The sequence below is a fragment of the Dendrobates tinctorius genome, unplaced genomic scaffold (assembly GCF_039654945.1).
Source record: "Dendrobates tinctorius isolate UK_male_01 unplaced genomic scaffold, ASM3965494v1 ptg000028l, whole genome shotgun sequence".
NCBI classification, from domain to species: Eukaryota; Metazoa; Chordata; class Amphibia; order Anura; family Dendrobatidae; genus Dendrobates; species Dendrobates tinctorius.
Window position 1 is genome coordinate 76,538,303 of NW_027361696.1, and position 18,518 is coordinate 76,556,820.

At 42.4% G+C, this 18,518-nt stretch overlaps 1 protein-coding gene across 2 annotated transcripts in view; it reads left to right on the forward strand.

Annotated features, from left to right (window-relative positions):
- Nucleotides 1-18,518, forward strand: part of LOC141085558 (myosin-binding protein C, fast-type-like) — a 184,662-nt gene that overhangs the window by 136,439 nt on the left and 29,705 nt on the right. For both annotated transcript variants that reach the window (XM_073571011.1, XM_073571012.1), the window contains 5 exons: nt 966-1,070; nt 2,574-2,762; nt 7,509-7,643; nt 8,246-8,413; nt 12,769-12,857. In XM_073571011.1, the coding sequence (XP_073427112.1) occupies nt 966-1,070; nt 2,574-2,762; nt 7,509-7,643; nt 8,246-8,413; nt 12,769-12,857 (686 nt within the window). The remainder of the gene's footprint in view (nt 1-965; nt 1,071-2,573; nt 2,763-7,508; nt 7,644-8,245; nt 8,414-12,768; nt 12,858-18,518) is intronic.

The window sequence follows — 18,518 nt, forward strand, 5'->3', positions numbered from 1 at the left end:
TTGTGGCTGCTCCAGGCTCTCATATGCTGCTGTGCCCCGATTGTCTGATGGGCCAGGGGACCTACAGTCCCCTGTCCTCTGGATTTAGCTGCTGAGACTGTTGCACCCGTGCAGCCACGGATTCCGGCGTCTGGTTCTAGCGCTCTGTTCTGGGGTGAACTTGGTCACAGCTCCACTCCCCACTTTTCCTAGACTTCTCTCTTCCTCTATAACTCTTCTCTGACTCAGACTGCAATTCTCGTCTGGGGAAAAGCTCCTAACTCTTCCAGTCCCTACCACTCACTGCCTAACCCCGCCTCCAGGCAAGAACTTATAGGGAAGCTCCCCTAAAGCTGGGTTTTAAGATCCCCCATCTGGTCTGGAGTCAGGAAGAGTGTTGAATGCTGATGTTACCTGACCAGGGAACTCCTCCTTGCTTCCAGGCATGACATCACCGACTGTGAGGGAGGCCATGCCACAGTGGCAACTGGACTCCTGGTGTGCCACAGTAACTCTCCTTTTCATTTAAAATATGCTCTGAAGGCAGATTCTCAGGGAGATCTATGTCTGGCCCATAGATCTTAACAGCTCATTTACATAATATTGAAAAAATAGGTATTTATCTGGAATAAGACATCAGATCAGTTATCAAGGTATCATTTTATTCAGTGTCCTATGACCTACATGTTCATATAAACAGCTTATGAAGGTTGATCCTACTGTCAGATTTCCTTTAAATAAGCACTCTGTAAAGCTCTACTTCTCCTGTGGTGGTGCTGAAGGGAAACTAAACAGATACTGCCACATTTCCCCACAGATAATAGCTTATCACTGAGTGTTCCTCCACTAGGACACTTTTTTATAACTTTATTGTCAAGAGATCTTCTAAAATGTCAACTACACATTACACTGAGCTGCATTGGAAATGTTCCTTTTTATTAACAATTTTAAAAAATTAAAAAAACAAACAATATTTTTCCTTTCAGACGTTCCTGATCCTCCAGAAAATATAACAATTGTTGGTGTTGGGGAGGACTGGGCCGATGTTGTTTGGGATCCTCCTAAGTATGATGGTGGACAAGAAATTTTAGGTAAGAAATTTGTTTAGTAAATATATTTCATTCTATTCTCCCAAGTCTGTTCAAGTGATTTTTTAAGATGAGGGATTGTAATAATCTTCTTCATCTGTTTCATTTTTCTTTGTGACTTTGTTACCAAGGTTTTATGAATAGATTATTACATAACCTAGTAAGGCCTAAAATATTATTCCCATTTTTTCTAAGTATAATTAAATGTTCTCATCAATTTAGATGGAATGAAAGAAAATAAAAAATATTTTGACCTACCACTGCACTAAAATGTTACATCTGCGCTCCTCATTAATCATTTTTTATAGACTTATTGCCATGATTTCCCTTTCTGTCATCCCACCAAGCTGGCCAAAAATGCAGGATATGTGTTGACAAAGCACTTGATGGACCTACAGATATCTCTTCTTGCTCAACATGGCAGCAGATATCTGGAGAATCTCTAGCCCTCCACACTTTAGATAGATGGTGGCCATACAGTGGTTTGGCCAACAGCTATCTTGCCTGACTTTCACATACATAAGAGTGCTCCCTTTGCCGAGCTCTCCTGAGTTTTGTATTAGAGAGCCACTTCAAGACATCTCTGGTGGCGACTTATCTCTTAGAGAGTAAAAGGATTGTTCATGCCTGAGCCTTATCTCTTGGGACATCATCTATTGGGGGGACATCTTGGAGGCCCCATAAACATTAAACTGTTGACCAAACTCATCTACATCGGTAGGTTCAAATGACGATTGTCTAATGTGCATGGGGACCTTTAATCTTCCCCAAAAATTAGATCTTTGGCCAATCTGCAAGGTTGTCAAATATTAACCAAATGTTAATGACTGGCTTCATTTACCTACAATTTTATGCCCTCTTGCATCTACCTAGATGTGCCCATACACTTTCAGTAACTGTTACCAATAACTATTTTACCTGACGCACTATATATACTGTATATGTTGAACTCGGCAAAGTATGTGTGTGTCTCCAGGGTGTGAGGGTAGATACATATGGTAGCTGTTTCTGTCCTCTTAGAACTAAAGAATTGGACATCAAAATTAATCATGCAACATCCTCCTTTCAACCAATGTCCTCTGTCGGGAGACAGTCGAGAGGCATCAATACAGATGAAATTGATGGGTTTGGCCACGTTTTTGACAATGTGCATAGCAATCTTAAATTTATTTGCATAAGAATATATAAATAATTTATGATTTAGTTGAGTCACACAAAAATATCGTGCAAATATGTTATGCATTCATGGCAAAATTAATGAAAGTACCATTGTTGCGGTCCACCACAAAAGTAGGATAGGTCAATCAAATCACTTATACACCAGGCATGACCAGTCATGACATCAAATAAAGGTGTATTGGATCAACCACCACCAGAATGTCTTATTAAGTTATCAAAGAAAGACCATTATATTTGATGAAGCATAATGTGTGTATTCAAAGCAACCAAGTAGTAGTACAGATTATTTAGGACGTTTTTTAATTGCTTGTTTTTTACGTTCTTCAGGATATTATATAGAAAGAAAGAAGAAAGGCAGTCAACGATGGATGAAGATGAACTTTGAAGCCTATACAGACACTAAATATCAGTCAACCAATATGATTGAGGGAGTCTTGTATGAAATTAGAATCTTTGCTGTCAATGCCATTGGCATTTCTCAAGAAGCCACCACCACCAATCCATTCATGCCTATTGGTAAGGACTTTTTTCTTGCATGTTGTACTACCGGGTGAGTCATAAAGGACGGACGTTTTTAAACTAATCATAAAATCGTTAAATATAAAGGACGGATGTATTTGAAGTGGCTATAACTCACCACCAGGTGGAGGTAGAGATGTGCGGGAGGCGGGGTTATGTTTGTGAGGTGAAAGCATTGTTTTTATTTTAGTTTCAGTTTAAGCTATGGTGCCGTGGACGATAGAACATCGCGTTTTTGCGTACGACAGTTTTGTCAAGAATAATGAGTGTATCACAGCCGTTCAGCGTGAGTTTCGGCGTCATTTCAATATTCACAGAAATCAAGCTGTTCCCGCTCGTAACACTATCCTACGTTGGGTTGAAGCACTCCGTACACGAGGTACACTAATGAACAAACGACCACCGGGGGCTCCACGAACGGCACGTACCCCTGAAAATGTGGAACGCGTCAGGCAAGCCATGCTGCGTAGTCCGAGTCGATCTGCTCGGAAACATTCTTTAGAACTTGCCCTCAGTAATCGTACAGTAAGGCGTATTTTGCATTTAGACCTGCATTTCCACCCCTATAAATTGGCCATTGTGCAACAGTTGGAGCGCGGGGATTACGCAGCGCGACTGAAGTTCGCACATGAGATGGAAGCAATTATTGAGCAAAACGACAACCTTATTTTATTCATGAGTGATGAAGCTCATTTCCATGTCAATGGCATGGTTAATCAGCAGAACTGCCGTTATTGGGCCTATGAAAATCCGAAAGAATTACATGAACGACCGCTGCACAGCCCTAAGGTAACGGTGTGGTGCGCTATGGGCAAATATGGCGTGATCGGTCCGTACTTTTTCTAAGGCGATAATGGCAATACTGTTACCGTGAACTCACAACGTTATATCGCCATGATAAATAACTTCTTTGTTCCTGAGTTACGACGGCAACATATCCCCATCTCTAGTGTGTGGTTTCAACAAGATGGGGCAACGGCCCACACAGCCGGAGCAACAATGAACGTTCTTCGCCCTCTCTTCCCTGGTCGCATCATTTCCAGGTTTGGCGATATTAATTGGCCTCCTAGGTCCCCAGACCTGTCCATGTGCGATTATTACTTATGGGGTCACCTCAAATCACGTGTATACAAGCTTAAGCCTCGATCATTACAAGAACTGAAGGAAGCTATTCGAGTGGAAGTTGCCCAAATCGACAGAGTTGTGTTGGAACGTGTTGATGCCAACTTCCAAGAACGCCTTTGGAAATGCATCACTGATAATGGCCACCACATGGCAGATGTTGTTTTCCACACTTGAATTTGTCAAATGCTATTAGTATACGTAACCAAATCTGTGAATACATTTATATTTAATAAATATTTAACGATTTTATGATTAGTTTAAAAACGTCCGTCCTTTATGACTCACCCGGTATAAATAAAATTGTCCAACTGTTGTAACAAGGTCAATAATGATTGATTTGGACCTGTATGGTTAGATTAAGTTCCATATGGATGTAAAAAATTTGAATATGATTATATTACCAACTAACTGCAAAATAGTCAGTAACATGTTAGAAAGCATTGTGCAAAATATCTGCTCCTCCACTTTTAAGGTTATCAATTCATTATCTTTATTGCTTGAAAAAGGGTAATGCGCTTAAGTATTAGGGCCCCGTCACACATAGCGATCTTGCTAGTGAGATCGGTGCTGAGTCACAATTTTTGTGACACAACAGCGAGATCACTGTGTGTGACAGCGATCAGCGACCGACCCCCCTGCCGGTATCGTTGATCGCTGTAGGAAAGCCTTGGACATTTTTTTGGTCGCTGGTCTCCCGCTGGCCAGCATGCATCGCTGCGTGTGACAGGCGGGAGACCAGCGATCAGCTGGTAACTAAGGTAAACGCAGGGTTTCTAAGCACGGCACTGTGCTTAGAAACCCGACGTGTACCTTAGTTACCAGCGCACTGATGAAGGGAGCAGGTAACTAAGGTACACATCGGGTTTCTAAGTGACGCACGTCCCTTAGAAACACGATGTGTACCTTAGTTACCAGCTTCCTGCATCAGCGCGCTGGTAACTAAGTACACAGCGACGCCGCTCACTGGGCGTCGCTGGTGCTGATCGCTGGTGAAGCTGTCTGTCTGACAGCTCACCAGTGATCCTGTAGCGACTCACCAGCGATCCTGACACGTTGATATCATTGTCGGGATCGCTGGTGAGTCGCTATGTGTGACGGGGCCCTTAGACCCTATAGATAGATCATTGACCCCAAAGTTAGCTCCAAATGGGGATAACCTTTGGCTACACTTCTGAAGTTTATTATTGTGTTAGAGCCTTGGCTGATGTGAGGACTCTGCTACTTTTGGCAGAGTATTGGCAAGTATCCATTAGTTCACTTGTGGCACAATATAAAAATCTCAATATGTCGTTTTGAAGTTGCATCTAATCATTTGCAAAATGTTGAGTTGGGGCACACTATTTTTCACGATCATGACACCACTGTTTTATGCCATGTAGCCACAGTCATAGGGGGTAAAAGAATATGTGAAAAAACATGGAACTACTAAACGGTCTCATTTACATGTTTTGGCCAGCTCTAATGTTTTTAAACTTAGATGCCCTGATTCATCAAAGCAATTTTTCCAGGATTTTGGCATAAATTGCTTTGACAAGTCACAAATTTTTGACACAACACAAAGTCGGCAGAAATGTGAAACTTTTGGCCTTTTCACAGGGGTACAGCTTGATCAGATCACCACAGCTTATTTAATTCATGAAGAGCTGTGGTGTTGATTATGCGATAAATCTTACTCCAGTCTTTGACTTTTTCATGCCAATTTTTCCTAGCTATGAAAATAAAGGGGGGGGGGGGGTACGGTAGGTTCAGAACATATTTAATTCATGGTGAGCTGTGAAGTCCCTTATTCCAGAAATTTTACTCTTTGACTGGAGTAAGATTTCTTGCATGGCTCATGGAGGCACATTCCGCTTGTCAGACGCTCCTAATTCATTCCAAAACATACACCTCTTAAAGTGAACCTGTCAACAAGTATGGCCAATATGAGATATGGCCACCACCTTTCAGGCCTGATATGCAGTATTCTATAATGCTGTTTTTTCTGCCACCAATTAAACCTGAAAGAGAAGGAAAAGAACTTTTATTATACCCACCTGCTGGACGGTCCGAGGGTTGTCTCTGGTCCTGGTCCGGTGCCTCCCTTGTTCTTACGATCGCCGTCCTCCTTCTTGCTTCATGTGGATGACGCATCCTTATGTCATTCACACAGTCTCCTCGACATCTTCTGTGCAGGCATTTATCTGCCCTGCAAAGTACTGCAGTGCACAGATGCCGGAAAAGGTCAAAGAGCCTCGGTGCCTGCACACTGCAGTTCTTTGCTCTGCCCTCAACAAGCCAGAGAAGTACGCCTGCACAGGAGCGTAATGCCAGGGAGACATAGGGACGTGTCATCCACACAAAGCAAGAAGGAGGACGGCAATTGTAAGAAGATAGGTGGCGCCGCACCAAGAACATTGACGTCCCTGGAGCCGGACCACCCCGTAGGTGAATATAATAAAATGCTCTTTTTCTTCTCCTTCAGGTCGGGTTCGTGTCACGTGGACCCATCCTGTGTGACACGGCTCGCAGGCCGGTAACTAAAACAACAAGACAAGGGGAAGGGAAAACAGTTACAACGGTGGGCCCTGCGATAGGGAAAGGGGACGTGGAAACCTCCTGCACTCCCCTGAGTCAGTGTCCCTAACGCTCCTAACGTTCCCTAGGCCGGTTCTGCACCGGGCGCCGCTCAGAATACCTGTTGCCCTAGCACACCCTACACCTATCCCTTGCTAGGGAGCTGGGTGGTGCAGGCACTGGCCCCACCGCTGTACTAATACACACTAAGGAAAAACACAAACAGGGAAACACCACTTAGCTTTACTCTGTTGCACTTGCTCCTGGCAACAGAGTCCACCACCAGAATGCAGCTCTCCTCCTGAAATGCTGCCACCAAACTCTGTCAGAGCTACAAGGAAATCCCCTATGACTCCTTCCACACCAGGGCTAAGACAGTACTGCAAGGAACGCTCTCCAGCTCTTTCCTCCACCATGGATGGTTGAAATGAATACTATCACCAACGCTGATTGCAACACCTGTGACTCTTATAGCAGAGCCAGCAATCAAGCCTGCATTATAAACATGTGCACTTACTTCAACTAAAGAAACAGAGTGCAATGACGCTCACCACCACCGGGGGCAAACTTAGAACAAACAACACCACAGTGCAATAATAATCCTAATGGCCACCGGGGGCAAAAACCACACTTAAGCGCAGCTTAAGAAAAAAAAAGGTTACCTGTGCTTTTTATCAGTCCTGATCAAGCATGGATCATGACAGTTGGGGGCAGATATACAGCATTATAGAATTCTGTACGTCAGGCCAGAAAGGTAGTGGCCTTATCTCATATTCGCCAAACCTGGTGACAGGTTCCCTATAATGAATCAGAAGTGTCTGACTCCAATATTAGCCCCCTATTAAGAGTAGCAAGAAAATCACCAGTCTTGATGAATTGGGGCCAAGGAGTTTGTACAACGGTTATACGTTATCCCGGAACCACAGGCTGAATGAAGAAATTAAGCATGAACACTTCCGCTTCATTAATTTTCTATGGATATCTTATTAATTTGGTACAAACCCTGTAAAATGGATATAAATATTTCAAGATTTAATGGTAAACCAACAAAATCCTTTCTTTCAGCTCCAACGAGTGAACCTCTACACTTGACAGTTGAGGACGTAACGGACACAACCTGCACTTTGAAATGGAGACCACCAGATCGTATTGGCGCTGGGGGAATTGATGGGTATCTCATTGAGTACTGCAAAGAAGGAAGTAAGTACTGGTAATATTTTCTATATATGTCACCATAGCTATGGCGGGAGGTGCAGAGGACGTTTCAAAAATAGCACATGCTGGGGGACTGTGTTGAAGATTTTGCAATGAGCTTAGAAGATTTGAGTTATATAACTGATACATGTGTATATGAGATTAACAAAGGGGGATTTCTGATAAAAAATTCTTAAGATCTAATAGTTCCAAATTATTATAGAAATAATGAAACAATTCCAGAAATATTTAGAATTCATTGTTGTAATTACTGTTATTATAAGAACTATAATAATAAATATTTATAATTTTATTAGTTGCTTACTATTATATCAGATTTTCTCTTAAGGGGTTGTCCATCTTTTGGGGACTTTACTTTAACTGAAATATATGTATTTTGAGCTAAAAATCATTTTTGCAATTAGGTTTGCAAAATTTGACTTTTACAGGCTTTGCTTCCCTTGTCATTGATTTTGCAAAAATTTTAATGAAACCCAACTACAAAATTGACTTTTAGCTCTAAATACATGCAAATGTTTACAAATATGGATAACCATGTTAATAATTTTGTTTGTAAATTGACAATTTAATATCTATGTTTATTTTAGCCGACGAATGGATTGAGTCCAACAAGGAGCTTGTGGAAAGATGTGGATACACTGCGAAGGGTCTTCCCACCGGGGAAAAACTTTTCTTCCGAGTCCTTGCCGTCAATATAGCTGGCAAGAGTGAGCCAGCAACTCTTGGTCAGCCAGTGACAATCCGGGAGATTGTGCGTAAGTTATATTTATGGACTAAATACATATCATGTGCTGCTAAATTTTTGTAGGATGCAGTTTATAAGCCTAAGGCTTCTTTAACACTTTAGTCTTTTGACGTCAGTTCCAAACTGTCAAAGTGTAAAAAAACAGATCCGTTGCAGATTGGCAAAAAACGGATGCACCTGATCCGTTTTTGAGAGAGAGAAATTTTTTCTGTGCCAGAACGGCTTTTGGGGTTAAATTAAATGACTGGAAATATTTCTGGGCATGCTCAGTTTAACCCCTTACCTACAATTGACGTAATATTCCGTCCATGTGACCATGGACCTAATTACCATGGATGGAATATTACGTCATCGCGATCAGCGGCGCCCACGTGGTGAGCGCCGCTGATCGCGGCCGAGTGTCAGCTAATTATCATAGCTGACACCCGGCACAATGTGTCAGGGGTGGTCACGGACCGCCCCCGACACGTTAACCCCTTGCACACCGCGATCAAACATGATCGCGGTGTACCGGGGGTTAAAAGGAAGCATCGGCAGGGAGGGGGCTCCCTCCGTGCTTCCCTGAGCCCCCCACGGCAGCGCAATGTGCAGCGCTGCTGCGGGGGGCTCTTTCCCTGCAGGTCCCTGGATCCAATATGGCGACGGGGACCTCCGGGGGCCTGCAGGAAGCTGGCTTCCTCAGTGCCTGCAAAGCGCAGGCATGAGGAAGCCTGTGCAGTGCCTGTAAGATATCGCTGATCTGTTACAGTGATCTGTGATGTGACAGATCAGCGATCTGTCACAGGACAGTTATGTCCCCCCTGGGACATTGTAATAAAGTAAAAAAAAATAAAAAAAAGTGTAAAAATAATAAAAAATAAATCGCTAAATAAATTAAAAAAAAAAAAAAAAATATTCCCCCCAAAATTCATTTTTTGGAAATAAAAAAAAACAAAACAATAAAAGTACACATATTTGGTATCGCCGCATCCGTAATGACCCGCCCTATGAAACTTTCCCAATAGTTAACCCCTTAAGCGAACCCCTTAAAAAATAAAAATAAAAAACGAAGCAAAAAATAATGATTTATTATCCTACCGCTGAACAAAAAGTGCAATAACGCGCGATCAAAAAGACGCATATAAATATCCATGGTACCGCTGAAAATGTCATCTTGTCCCGCAAAAAATGAGCTGCCATACAGCATCATCAGCGAAAAAATAAAAAAGTTATAGCTCGCAGAATAAAGTGATGCAAAAATAATTATTTTTTATATAAAATTGTTTACATTGCATAAAAGCGCCAAAACTTAAAAAAAACGACCTAAATGAGGTATCGCTGTAACCGTACTGACTCGAAGAATAAAACTGCCTTATAAATTTTACCGCACCCAGAACGGCGTAAACGCACCACCCAAAGGAAATTCATGAAACGCTGGTTTTTGTTCATTCTGCGTCCCAAAAAACGAAATAAAAAGAGATCAAAAAATGTCACATGCCCAAACATGATACCAATAAAAGCGTCAACTCGTCCCGCAAAAAATAAGACCTTACATGACTCGGTGGGTCAAAATATGGAAAAATTATAGCTCTCAATATGTGGTGATGCAAAAACTATTTTTACAATAAAAAGCGTCTTTTAGCGTGCGACAGCTGCCAAACATAAAAACCGCCATAAATAGTAAATCAAACCCCCCGTTATCACCCCCTTAGTTAGGGAAAAATAATAAAATTAAAAAAATGTATTTATTTCCATTTTCCCATTAGGATTAGGGCTAGGGCTAGGGTTAGGGTTAGGGTTAGGGTTAGGGCTAGGGTTAGGGTTAGGGTTAGGGCTAGGGTTAGGGCTAGGGTTAGAATTAGGGGTTTCCACTATTTGCGCACATCAGGTGCTCTCCAAACGCAACATGGCGTCTGATCTCAATTCCAGCCAATTCTGCGTTGAAAAAGTCAAATGGTGCTCCTTCCCTTCCAAGCTCTGCCATGCACCCAAACAGTGTTTTACCCCCTCATATGGGGTATCAGCCTACTCAGGACAATTTGCAAAACCACTTTTGGGGTCCTATTTCTCCTGTTGCCCTTAGGAAAATAAAAATTTTGGGGCAAAAATATCATTTTTGTGGAAAAAAAATTTTTTGTTATTTTCACGCCTGGGCGTTATAAACTTCTGTGAAGCCCTTGTGAGTTCAAAGTTCTCACCACATATCTAGATAAGTTCCTTAGGGGGTCTAGTTTCAAAAATGGGGTCACTTGTGGGGGGTTTCCACTGTTTAGGTACATCAGGGGCTCTCCAAACGCGACATGGTGTCCGATCAGAATTCCAGCCAATTTTGCATTGAAAAAGTCAAACGGCGCTCCTTCCCTTCTGAGCTCTGCCATGCGCCGAAACAGTGGTTCCCCCCCACATATCAGGTATCAGCGTGCTCAGGATAAATTGCACAATAATTTTTGCAGTCCAATTTCTCCTGTTACACTTGGTAAAATAAAAAAAATTGAACCTGAAGTAATTTTTTTTGTGAAAAAAAGTTAAATGTTAATTTTTTTTAAATATTCAAAAAATTCCTGTGACGCACCTGAAGGGTTAATAAACTCCTTGAATGTGGTTTTAAGCACCTTAAGGGGTGCAGTTTTTAGAATGGTGTCACTTTTGGGTATTTTCTATCATATAGACCCCTCAAAGTGGCTTCAAATGTGATGTGGTCCGTAAAAATAAAATGGTGTTGCAAAAATGAGAGATCGCTGGTCAACTTTTAACCCTTATATCTTACTAACAAATAAAAATTTTGGTTCCAAAATTGTGCTGATGTAAAGTAAACATGTGGCAAATGTTACTTATTAACTTTTTTGTGTGCCATATCTCTGTGATTTAAGGGCATAAAAATTCAAAGTTGGAAAATTGCGGAATTTTCAAAATTTTCGCCAAATTTCCGTTTTTCTCACAAATAAACGCAAGTTATATGAATGAAATTTTACCACTAACATGAAGTACAATATGTCACGAGAAAACAATGTCAGAATCACCGGGATCCATGGAAGCGTTTCAGAGTTATTACCTCATAAAGGGACAGTGGTCAGAATTGTAAAAATTGGCCCGGTAGTTAACGTGCAAACCACCCTTGGTAGTGTAGAGGTTAAAAAACGGAATCCGTCACTGGATTCTGTTAGTGACGGATCCGCCGCCCATAGGCGGCCATTATAACAAAAGACAGACGCGATGGATCTGTCGCGATCCGCCTTTTTGATGTAGGCAAAAAATGTTCAAAAGTCCGTCTACTTCAGACGGCGGACGCCGAATTCCGACGGATTCGTCAAATGACGGATGGAACGGACGACCATCCGTCGCTAATGCAAGTCTATGGGAAAAATGGATTCCGCCAAAAAAAAAAGGCGGATCCGTTTTTTTCTCAAAAGGGCAGATTTTGACTGACGCCAAACGACTGAAGCGTGAAAGAGGCCTAAGCCAGGAGTGAATTGAAAAAATTTGAAAATATAAAGGAAGAAGACATACTTATGATTTCTTTTGGACGTTGGATGTAACTCTACAGTCAATGCTCTATAGTGGTGAAAAAAAAAAAAAAAAAAAATCACAATTTTGGTGCATTTTTGGGTCATTGGCATATTCTCTAAGGCCGGTTTCACATTAGCGCATTTTCAGCGCGCGCACGGCCGGGGGTAGCTCCGCCCCCGAGCCGGCTCTCTGCCCGGCGTGCCCGCCCCTTGCTTGTAGCGCCGCCTACTAGCGGACAGCGGCGCCTGCGATCGGCGCACCCTATCTTTAGCATAGGGTGCGCAGATCGTGCGCAGGCCGTGCGCTAGTTGCGCTTTTACCTGCGCTGCGCACTTTTGACGGTGCGCCGTGCGCGCCAAAATCAAACTTTTCGGATTTTGGCACGCACGGCGCACCGTCAAAAGTGCGCAGCGCAGGTCAAAGCGCAACTAGCGCACGGCCTGCGCACGATCTGCGCACCCTATGCTAAAGATAGGGTGCGCCGATCGCAGGCGCCGCTGTCCGCTAGTAGGCGGCGCTACAAGCAAGGGGCGGGCACGCCGGGCAGAGAGCCGGCTCGGGGGCGGAGCTACCCCCGGCCGTGCGCGCGCTGAAAATGCGCTAATGTGAAACCGGCCTAAATGATGCACCCTCTCGGTGGCTTCTCATCTGTGGTCATTTTCCATAAATGGTGGTCATTTTCTAAGCAAATGTGCATGACTAGCTCTAGGTTAGAAATTGGTCAGGGTGAAGCGTAAGTGTACAGAGGACATTCTTGGTTTGAGAGGGCAAATGCCCTATAAAAACAAGTCCATGCTCCATTTTTTGTCTTAAAGGAGTGCTGTAAACAAAATACCTATATGGAGTACATTTTGTAATATTCACTTATTGTAATTACAGAGTCACCAAAGATTCGATTACCAAGGCAACTGAGGCAAACCTATATTAAGAAAGTTGGAGAACATGTCAACCTTGTTATCCCCTTCCAGGTATGGTGAACTGATCAGAGAGCAGCATGGTGTAATGTACTGGATTAGATGATATACAGATGGGTGAAACCACATTAAAATTTCAGTGCACTCTTTTCATGTAGAGGATGACCATTAGTATCCCATTCTAGCGATCTGTTAAGGTCTCCCCTCTCCAATCCAACATGTCTCACCTATCCATTATGTGATAGTTATAACTTATTTAGGATGGAATACCCTTTTAAGGTCAGGTGCGCCTACCCAAACCATTGTAAACAGGTGCATAAAATCAAGAATACCGTGATGGCCTTTCCATAGAAAAACATTGGAAGTCAAGTTGGTTGACCTAAAAATACTACACTTTTTCATCAGTCCTGATTGTTCATGTGTTTAAGGTGGTTCCTCAAGGCACAAATCTGCCATCAGTCTGCAGTGTGCTGTTAGGATTCTCCAGTGATGGCGTCGGGAGTGAACGGTCATGTGAATGCTTGTATGTGATTTGTGTCAGGAACACCGCACTGTATTGCTCACTGAGCCAGTGTGAGTGTCAGGATCCTGTCAGCGCCGGCGTGCAGCCTCCGCTGAGCAGGGACTCACCCGCACTGTAGGGGTACCGGGGTCAGGTACAGCCAGAAAGTACCGATGCACAGGACCTGTGGATGCTGAAGTTTAGCAAGCAGACACGGGACTTATGGTCATGTGACTGTAAGGGGGCGGGGCTTAGCATCCTGCTTAGTGAGATGGAAAGACACTATACAGAATTACTCAGAGTCAGGCAAAACGGGGTTCATACACAGAGATAGCCGTAACGTACCAAGGATGAGACAGAGCGGATAGTCAGGGCCAAGCAGCAGTCAAAACCAAACAGACATAGAAGGTACCAAGCAGAATCCAAAGCAATATCCAGAGAACAGACCGAGTCATACACAGATTATCAAGCAACCAGAACACAGCAAAAACACACTCAGGGGTCACCACACTATGCCAAGGGCAAGAGTATAACTGACAGGGATGGGAGTGTCCTGAGGCTATAAGAAGCCTCTCCCAGAACCAGGCAGAGGCCACAATCATAGCCCCAGGTGTGCAGGTAAGCCTGCATCGGGAAGACAACCTTTAACCCCAGAAATGCCAGTCGTCAGCACTGGTTCCAGACATTAACCCCACGTGTGCGAGTCAAACCCGGACTGAGATCATGACAATTTGCATACTTCTGGGCACATTCCGACTAGACATGTCCAAGCTAGCTCAACTTGTATTGTGCCAGGCTGCACATGTCTAGTTAGCACGTGTCTGCATGTATTCAAATTGCATACTTCTGGTCAGCATTGGAGAATACTGACAGTGGGCACTGTGCACTCTGTGAGGATTCACAAGTCTTCAGTCACATACAGTGACTGCAGACTTGAACCTCAAGTCTGGGTAACCCCTCTAACACTGAAGCCCTCTATATACTTCAGACTAATGTCAAGATCGATGGGTTTGGAAAACACGCTAATGTGTATTGGTGAGACGACAATTGGGCACGTCCAATTTCAGACTGCCTATCCCTATGTTCTCCTCGAAGTAAGCCGCTACCAGAGATGTCTTTCAGTGGCTTTCTGGGAACACAGGAGAACTTGGTCAAAAAAGCACTCCTGTATATGGGAGAGATGGCCGAGATGGTTGTTGGCTGAACAATAGGTTAAAGCATCATTTGTCCTACAGCCATCAATTGTGTTTCAGGGCCTTAAGCCTCTCCGAAAATCTAACTTATTAATAACTAGCTGAAGAGCCCGGCTTTGCCTGGGCATAGTATCCATTGTGGTTAGTTATAACAAATTATAATGATTATATTGCACATAAATCCGTGCATCTAATCCTATCCTGTGTGATACTGACTGCTGAGCTGCGTATCTAATCCTTTCCTGTGTGATACTGTCTGCTGAGCCGTGGTTCTATTCCTATCCTGTGTGATACTGACTACTGAGCTGTGTATCTAATCCTATCCTGTGTGATACTGACTGCTGAGCTGTGTATCTAATCCTATCCTGTGTGATACTGCCTGCTGAGCCATGTGTCTAATCCTCTCCTGTGTGATACTGACTGCTGAGCTGTGTCTCTAATCCTATCCTGTGTGATACTGGGCTCCCCCTGCAGTCTGTGTCAGAGGGTGGTCTGTGTTGGCACGGTAATAAATTGTGTTATTTCCAGCTTTACAGAAGGACGATAACACCATAGAAATGATAAGAATAATAGGCCTCAGTTACCACAACTGTCTACAAAGAAAAATGTTGCTGATAGCAACCAATCACAGCTCATTTTTCATCTTTTAAACAGCTCTGGGACAGCGTGGCGAGTTTTGAGTGGTGCCTTTTGTGTTTCGACTTATGTGGCGAGGTTGGTGTATGTGTGGTGAAATGTGTGCTGAGGGTGGTATATGTGTTGAAGCACGTGGTAGTGTGTGGCGCATTTTGTGTGTGTGTTCATATCCCCGTGTGTGGTGAGTATCCCATGTCAGGGCCCCACCTTAGCAACTGTACGGTATATACTCTTTGGCGCCATCGCTCTCATTCTTTAAGTCCCCTTGTTCACATCTGGCAGCTGTCAATTTGCCTCCAACGCTTTTCCTTTCACTTTTTCCCCATTATGTAGATAGGGGCAAAATTGTTTGGTGAATTGGAATGCGCGGGGTTAAAATTTCACCTCACAACATAGCCTATGATGCTCTCGGGGTCCAGATGTTTGACTGTGCAAAATTTTGTGGCTGTAGCTACAACGGTGCAGATGCCAATACATACATACACTTTTTCTCCATTATGTAGATAGGTGCAAAATTGTTTGGTGAATTGGAACACGCGGGGTTAAAATTTCGCCTCACAACATAGCCTATGACACTCTATGGGTCCAAACGTGTGACTGTGCCAAATTTTGTGGATGTAGCTGCGACGGTGCGGATGCCAATCCCGGACATACATACATACACACCCACATTGAGCTTTATATATTAGATGAGAGCAAACTGTAGGGAAGGAGATAGTAATTAGTGGCTAATGCAATGAGATAGCACCTGCGGACTATGTGACATTATGGAATGTCATACTTAACTCCCCATTTATTTTTGCATCTGTGCCTTTTTCCTTTAGTTATTGGTCTCTTCAGCTTGCTTTTGATTTGCACCAAATTCTTCTTTTCAGTTGCTCCTTTTTAAAGTCATTATTATATGTGTGTACCTGTTTTTTCCGTTGCCCCATTGTCCATTGTGGCCGCTGTTTTTGTTTTCCAGACATTTACTGCCGATCCATCTATTGTGACTTTTTATGGTAGTAATTTTTTTGCACAAATGTACTCCAGTCACCCCCACCACCCTCACCCACTGGAGTAATTTTAGAAATGTTGCAACATTTTAGTGGGGCATGCAAAGTTGTTTTTACTATTAAAAAAAAGCACAAAATAGGTCAAAAGTAAAAAAAAAAAAAAAAAAAAAAAACATTTTTGCACACAACTCATAAATCGTGTGTTTCATTTTGAAAAATTTGGCTGAAAAAAAAGAAATCCCACAAGACAAAACAAGGTAAGCAACTTAAAAAACCCACAGTAAATGATAGACTGGGCCCTTAGTATTTGGTTTATGGTATACAGTTGCTTGAACCCTGGTGATTCAAGCAACTGAAGATGAGGTCGATCCATGAGTGGAACAGGCTGCCACGAGAGGAGGTGAGATCTTCTTCAATGGCAGTCTTCAAACAGAGGCTGAACAGACATCTGTCTGAGATGGTTTAGTGAATCCTGCATTGAGGAGGAGGTTGGGCTCGATGACCTTGGAGGTCCCATCTATTCTTCTATGATTCTATGATTCTCTCGTCTCAATAATAATCTGTACTGGTTGGGTGGCTGCGTCTTGCTTGGAATTACACTGGCTTATCCCATGTAATTTCACTCCCGTGTGTCTTTTCGTAAGATGAAAAATCCCTCACTAGTTTGCCAGTCCACCCAGCAGTTACGAGCCGTGGGAATCATTGGCATTGCCCCATGCATGCAATCCAATATTCAGTATAGTGTGTGGTTTAGGTGGCAGTGAGACTCGGGTTGCCACCAAACTGATAAGCTACGGTCTTAACCAGCATTAACACCAGAAGGCTGGTGGCAGGATTTTTTCTTCAGGCAATAGTAAGTTCATAAAGTTTATCATTTCTTGCAGTCAGATTATTTCCAGTAGTCTGGTATTAGCACTAGTGTAAGATTTCAACAAGCAGAGCCTGAAAGGCTCACATTAACAAGTGAGACAACTGTAACCTGTTTGTCTACACGGCCATCTCTGAGACACATTGTCCATTATTCTTCATTGTTCTTTTCTCAGTTTTCCAGAGTCATTTGTTAGTGGCCTTAGTATTTTACTCCTTATTTGCTATACGTTTTTGGCCATTATGTAAGTTGAAGACAAACATTCAACATTTTCAAGGGTTAAGCAACTTTTTGAATTAAAAAGCTTAAAAAAGACATAAAACCTAAAATAAAGAATATTTTTATTTTGCATCATATTCATCAACCACGTGCACTATTTTTATGGATTCCACATTAGTGGAGATATCACGATACCTGAGCTGCACTTATGGGAACGAACAATCCTCAATGGTATAAAATTAAGGATTTTATTTATTATAAACGTATTTCTGTTTCGGACTGGCGCCTTTTTCAAGGTAAAAAAGTTAAAAAAAATTGTACCATGAAAAAGGCACCAGTCTGGCGCCGAAACGCATTGGTGTAATAAAAATCTTAATTTTATACCATCAAGGATTCTTCGTTCCCACAAGTGCAACCCAGGTTCTATGATATCTCCACTATCGTGAATTGGTACCTTGAAGAATAGTTTCTACCGCCATGGGGCTACAGTCGCTGATTCTAAGTCTCTTCCTATGTCCCTACACAAATCACCCCAGGTGAGCACTACCATCACACACCCTCTCTTATTTCTCTTGTGTATTGCCCTTTTGTGCGCTTCTGTCCCAACCAGATATCACCAATTTTGGTGGATTTGATGCAAAAAAAATAACAGCAAAAACCAGAAGACAAGAATGGGAAAAGTGACCTAAGAAAAAAATCACTAATGATGAATTGAGACAATAAAATTTCTCTCCAGTGCGCTTCACTTATGAATTAGGTCAGTGTTTCCCAATTCCAGTCCTTAAGAGCCACCAACAGATCATGTATTTAGGATATTTTTAGCATTGCACTGGTGATCGAATTATCACCAAAACCTTCAAAAAAAAGGAGAGGAGAGGAGAAAGGAAAAGAAAAAATACAGCCAACAAATCAGCAATTAGATACAAAACCTACAATAAATGACTGCACTAGAATAAAATAAACTATGGAAACAAAATACAAGACAGAACACCATAAAATGTCAAAAACATCATGAAAGTGTCCAAAGAAGATAGAATAAATATGAACAAACAGTGCATAAAGATAAAACACTGAAAAGTAGTGCAATAAGATATAGCTGACAATAACAGTGGATTACTTTATGTGTTTCTAAAGAATGCAACATATATAGTGATGAGGGTCTATAAAAAATAGTATTCCGGCCTGATATATAGTAAGATAAATATTAACAGTGAAGATGAATAATTAGAACCTTAAGAGAATAGTAGACATACAAGTCAACAATCCCAAATAAGATGGAAAATAACAAAAATGCAAAAGGTT